Below are 5688 nucleotides of genomic sequence, written 5' to 3'. Positions count from 1 at the left end.
TTGACTAATAATAAACTAATAAATCAATTATTTTTATTATATTTTTTGGACCAATAAATTTATATTTAAAATAGTTAAGCATATATTATTCGAGATAGCTAAATATAAGGTTATATATATTTATACTACAAAACAAGATAATTGAAAATATCAAAGCTACTCCATTCATCAATGATCTTTCGCTGCTGATTATATAATTATACAATATAATTACAACTTCATCACTCAAGAATCAAATAATAATTATAAACGATAAAACTGTCTATACTAATCGTAGATAACAATTAAACCCGAAAAGAAAAGCTTATCTTTTGGCTTTGCCGACACTATCTTTTTATCATAATGTTTTTGACAAATTTTTATTATTATCACTAACACTATTTATTTAGGACATAATAACATGTTATGAACGCTATCTTATAAGCTGAGCCAGCCTTTTCAATATTTAAAAATCTTGGTTCTCTTTTACTCACCCACGTGATATTCATGACTTTTTGTTGTTTTAATTTATTTTGACTGTTTATATCGTTATGCGTGATATTCATGACCACTGAAGCTGCCCCTTTACGAAACTCTTACCACTTTTGCAAACAATTACCAAAAGAGATTACATTTCACCCACTTTTATTCCTTTACTAGCGTGTCTTTGTTATATAAGTTTACGTGGACATTCACTTAAGAATATTTCGAATAAATTCAAAAGAAGAGTGTTAGGATCCTTTCTTTTATCCTATAATAGATTCTAGCAAAGAGATAAATATGTTTCAAAGTTGAATTCAATTAAAGAAAAACAACCTTATGATTCCTTTCCAATAGTTAACTTAGAATTAGTGTCTCAATACCTTTACATAATTCTCTCCCTAAGCATAAAAAAAAAAGCTCACTCAATTTCAAATCTTTTAAAGTTTTAGTATTTTCTTTTTATTTCAAAACAATTTTTTTGCTTTAGAAATGCAACATATAATTAACCTTTGTTTTCTAAATATACTACTAGATTTAACATTCTTTGCATTGAAAAATGAGAATTTGTAAACCAATGAATGATAAAGTTAAGAGTAAAACAATTAATGATAAAGCTATGAGTATTTCTTACAAATATACATCAATTAAATAATTTCATAATACGTGTATAAAAATATTAAACTACCAAAGATATAGAGTATAATAGGACAAATAGAGCTCTAAATATATAATCATGAGCAAGCAACCCATAGATTTGTGCAATCTTAGAAAATTTACATAACTAACAACAAAAACCAAATCTTATCCAACTAAATAGAGTCCGTTACATTGATCAAATGATACCATAACATATTACGTACAACTCAAAATTGATGACCTAAGAAAGCTAACAATGGACTATGTGAAATGAAACTTCCAAAAAAATAAATGCATAACTTGTGTGCTCCATCCCCTCACAAAAATGATCACACATAATTTGAGGTCTGACTAATGATGAAACAGAAGTTATAACTTTGGAATATTTGATACAGATTTAATTCATATACACTACGAGTATAAAGAATTTGTACAGTATCAGTCAATCATAGCCATTAGAACAACAGAGATGTTTGACTTATACCATAAACACCTTTAAAGCCATGCCCATGAATGGTTGTGATAGACTGTTAGGGTAAAAAAAATTACGCTGACAATTAAACTCATTTGATATATCTCAAATTTCATAATCAATATCTGTTACATTCTGTGACATAGCATGCTTAACCAGCTCTCTTTGTTCATTGTACTGATCAAAATTTTCACATGGTTTTGGAAAGATGGTCCCTATTACCTGACCATCCACAAAGGCACACTGAAAAATATGCTTCTTTTTGTACGTTATCCCGACGTTCATATCCTGGAAAGTCACGTTTCTAATCGGAATCTCTTCGCTACCTTCAATACGTACCGGTACGCGAACCCCCTCACCGCGGATATGGGTGAAGCTTATGTCTCTGAGAATTGGAAGCGCTTTAGGGTCGTATCCAGCATCAGGGTGTTCGTTGTAATCGGTCTTGATAACAATTCCAACACGGACGTTGTTGAAAGTTAGATTCCGGTAAGCTATTTGGCGCACATATCCACCTCTTCCGGGAGCAGTCTTGATCCTGATGGCGCGTCTAGATTCCCATACGAGAATGTTCTCGATGGTGACATTGGATACCCCGCCCGACATCTCGCTGCCTATTGAGATTCCCGCACTGTTTTGCATTTCACACATAGAACAGCATGCAGTTTCAGAATAATCCAAGAGTTTAATCTTGATAAAGCATCCGTGTAAAATGTTTTAAGCATTTAACAAATCACAACTATTGATATGTATAACTTAAGAAGTAGTTATAATAAAAGTCAATCATATTTACTATTTAATGATATAATGATGACAATTATAATTGACGAACAGTGTAAAGAATCTTTGGTGCATATTACTTAAACACATAAACCAAAGCCTATCATTTTGTGTTTCATAATGTTTAGTAACATTTTTCACCAAAAGAACAAATGGCCAAAGGCATGCATGCAATAAGTACCAATGAGTTAGAAATTCACTTCACCTGACGTTAGATCGAACAACGAGGTTTCGGATTACTATATTCTTAGAAGGCTTTCCATAAGCAATTCCATATTGATCCCAGCCACTTTTTATTGCAATTGCATCATCCCCCACACTTATGTAACAATCCTCTATCAACATATCTTCACAAGAATCTGTTCATATCATAGAAACTAGGGTTTGTTAAAAGTTATTCATGTAACAAACTAAGATAAGTGAATATTTTAATAACAGAATAATCATATATAGGGACTCTCTCAGGTTTTATCCAGAGAGCATTCCATTTAACATTTGGTAATGATAATAATAGCCAGAACAAGTGTCCAAAAAGATATTCAAGATGAAACTATGTGTGCCGGCTAGCCGCTATTTTACTCATTTCTTTGCTGGTAAGGTGAGTGTTATTGGTAGGGTTATGACTGAAATGTCTTAGAAATTAACAAGAGTAAGATAACATGTCTTGCACTGGATGGTTTAAAAAACTTGACCTTTATACGATAGTGTTAGGGAGTAGGGGGTTATGTTGTGAAGACGGTTCATTTTCATCTAAATTGGCTGGAGAATGAGATCATATCCGCGGATATAGATAAGACTAACATTATACTAATTCCAATGTGTGATAATTTGTCTACTATGAGCGATGAGGCCAATGTCATTATGTAATGTTGCTTACAAGATTCTTTCAAAAGTAAATAGGCTGGCAAAAGCACTATACAAGGGTGTCTTAGAGGAGCAAGCAATTTTTCTTACAAGTGATCCAATAACAATTTCAATCACTTGAGCCGGAGGTAAGTACTGAGAATAATACATTATACATCTATTGATGTTACTTGTGAGTTGTGACTCTGATTTGATGGCTTACTAGTTACTTTGAGAAAAGGAAAAAGACTTTTGTTTTCTTTTAACATCTTGTTTTATAAGAGTTGTTAACTCTATGAGAGAATGAAAGGACTTGAAAAGGAATTAAACTTGGGAGATTGTTACGTGGCCAGGGGACAAAAAACCCAGGTGGATCTATACGATCAAGCATAAATTAAGTGGCACTTTTGGCCGATTCAAGGATAGATTAGTAGCAAAATGATACACTCAGACCGATGGCGGCAATTATGAAGAGACGTTTGCTCCAATGGCAAAAATAAACACTTTTTTTAATTTTGCTCTCTCTTGCCGCTTACTCTAGGTGGAAATATTTACATGAGTTTGATGTCAAAAATGTTCTTTTTCATGGAGACTTGAGATGGAGGTATATGTAGATATTCCTCCAAGATTGGGTCCTACAAGTGAAACAAATAAAGTGTGCAGATTAAAGAAGGGTTTATATGAGCTAAAACAATCACATTGAGCATGGTTTGGAAGATTCACAAAAACAATGGTGTGCCTGGACTACAAGCAAAACCAAGAAGATCGTACATTTTTCCTCAAACATTCATGGGGAAGAAATTGATTGTACTTCTTATGGGTATTATGATATAGTTATTACAGGAGGTTATCTGGTTGAAAGACCTTGGAAAACTCAAATATTTCACGGGGATTGTAGTGGCCTACTCAAAACAAGGCATTTTTATATATCAAAGAAAATATGTGCTTGATCTTTTGTATGAAACAAGAAAACTTGGATGTAAACCTGCAGGTGTTTCCATCGAACAAATTCACAGAATGATCACCGAAGCGGAGAGTGCCACGATTGACAAGGTTCAACATTAGAGAGTAGTGGGGAAGCTGATTTACCTGACGCACACTAGACCACACATTAGCAAATTGAGTCAGTGTTGTGGGTCAATTCATGCATGATATGAGGGTGAAACACTTGCAAGTTGTAGACTGCGTTCTGCAGGATTTCAACGACAATTGTAGGATGTATATTGTGTTATGTAGTATCTCAAACCATTCTAGGAAGAGGACGCTCTTTCAAAAGAGGTGGAAGGTTGACTATGCAAGCTTATACTTAACCAAATTATGCAGACTCTCAGAGTTATAAAACGTCCACTTTAGGCTATTGCACTTTCGTATGTGGGAACTTTGTTGCTTGGAGGAGTAAGAAGCAAAGTGTAGTGACTTGATCAAGTGTCAAGGCATAATTTAGAGCTATGGCACAGGAATATATGAGCTATTGTGGATGAAAATTGTGCTTGATGACTTAGAGATAAAGTATGAAGGCCCTATGAAGTTATTTTTCAACAATAAATCAACAATTAGACTATTAGTATTGCTCATAATCCTATTCAGCATGATAAGACAAAACACATGGAGATAGACCAACACTTTATTAAGAAAAAGCTGGATAGGGGATTGATAACAACTCCTTGTATCCCTTCAACGCACCAGTTGGCAGATTGTTAAAAAAGGACTTGCCAACAAAATGATTCAACAAACTTATTAGCAAAGTGGGATTGATAGATATTCATTCACCAACTTGAAGGGGAGTGTCGTAAATATGTAATTATTAGATTTTTTGTATTAAGCTCAATAGCCAACAGTTAGAGCTTGTTTATATATTCAATAATATTCAGAATAATTTTCTACCCTTGCCCTATAGTTAGTATTTTGTAGGGAGTGAGTATCCAACCCTCTCTCTCTAGATCACTCCATGCGCCCATTAACTCCCCCGCCCAAACCATACCAAAACTAATCATTCACTGACCTCAAGGCTCATTTTCCAAACATCTCACACCTCACTAAAGCCTACAAAAAACTAATATCCTAACCTAATCCTGCCTTAATGAAAATTCTAAGACTGAAACCTCGATCGGAACCTTTATTTAGCAAGAGAGTAGTGCAGTTTACTGATAGTAATGGGTTGGGTCCGACAAGTGATGTAGGAGATCTCTTAGTTAATAGAGATGGGGTGAGGCCTAAGCAACGACGAGTATATGTGAGAAAGAATAAGAAAGAGAATGCGGGAAAAGTGTGATTGCCTAGCTGGCATAATGAGTTAATATTCCACTAATAAATAGGAGTGTGTGTGGAGGTAGTTGGATGGTTTTTTTCATTTTTCAGTTACACCTTGGAGGTTGGGCAGTGAGAGGATTGTTTTCTCTAACTGAGGAGCATTAGCTCTAGAATCATTTTCTGTTTTCTTATCAATTAATACAATAATTCTCTTCATCTAATTCTATCTTACCTCTGCTCTATCA

At 34.1% G+C, this 5688-nt stretch overlaps 1 protein-coding gene across 1 annotated transcript in view; it reads right to left on the bottom strand.

Moving 5' to 3' along the window:
* Nucleotides 1-1263: 1263 nt before the first annotated feature.
* The window catches only part of LOC101494726 (probable polygalacturonase), a 13469-nt gene continuing 9044 nt past the window's right edge, over nt 1264-5688 (bottom strand). The window contains exons 4-5 of the mRNA XM_004488044.4: nt 2556-2709; nt 1264-2201 (exon numbers count right to left, since the gene is read on the bottom strand). Of these exons, the coding sequence (XP_004488101.1) occupies nt 1676-2201; nt 2556-2709 (680 nt within the window). The 3' untranslated portion in view covers nt 1264-1675. The remainder of the gene's footprint in view (nt 2202-2555; nt 2710-5688) is intronic.

This window comes from Cicer arietinum, chromosome 1 (assembly GCF_000331145.2).
Source record: "Cicer arietinum cultivar CDC Frontier isolate Library 1 chromosome 1, Cicar.CDCFrontier_v2.0, whole genome shotgun sequence".
Lineage (NCBI taxonomy): Eukaryota > Viridiplantae > Streptophyta > Magnoliopsida > Fabales > Fabaceae > Cicer > Cicer arietinum.
The sequence above is the reverse complement of the archived record's forward strand: the minus strand, read 5'-3'. Positions and strand labels throughout refer to the sequence as shown.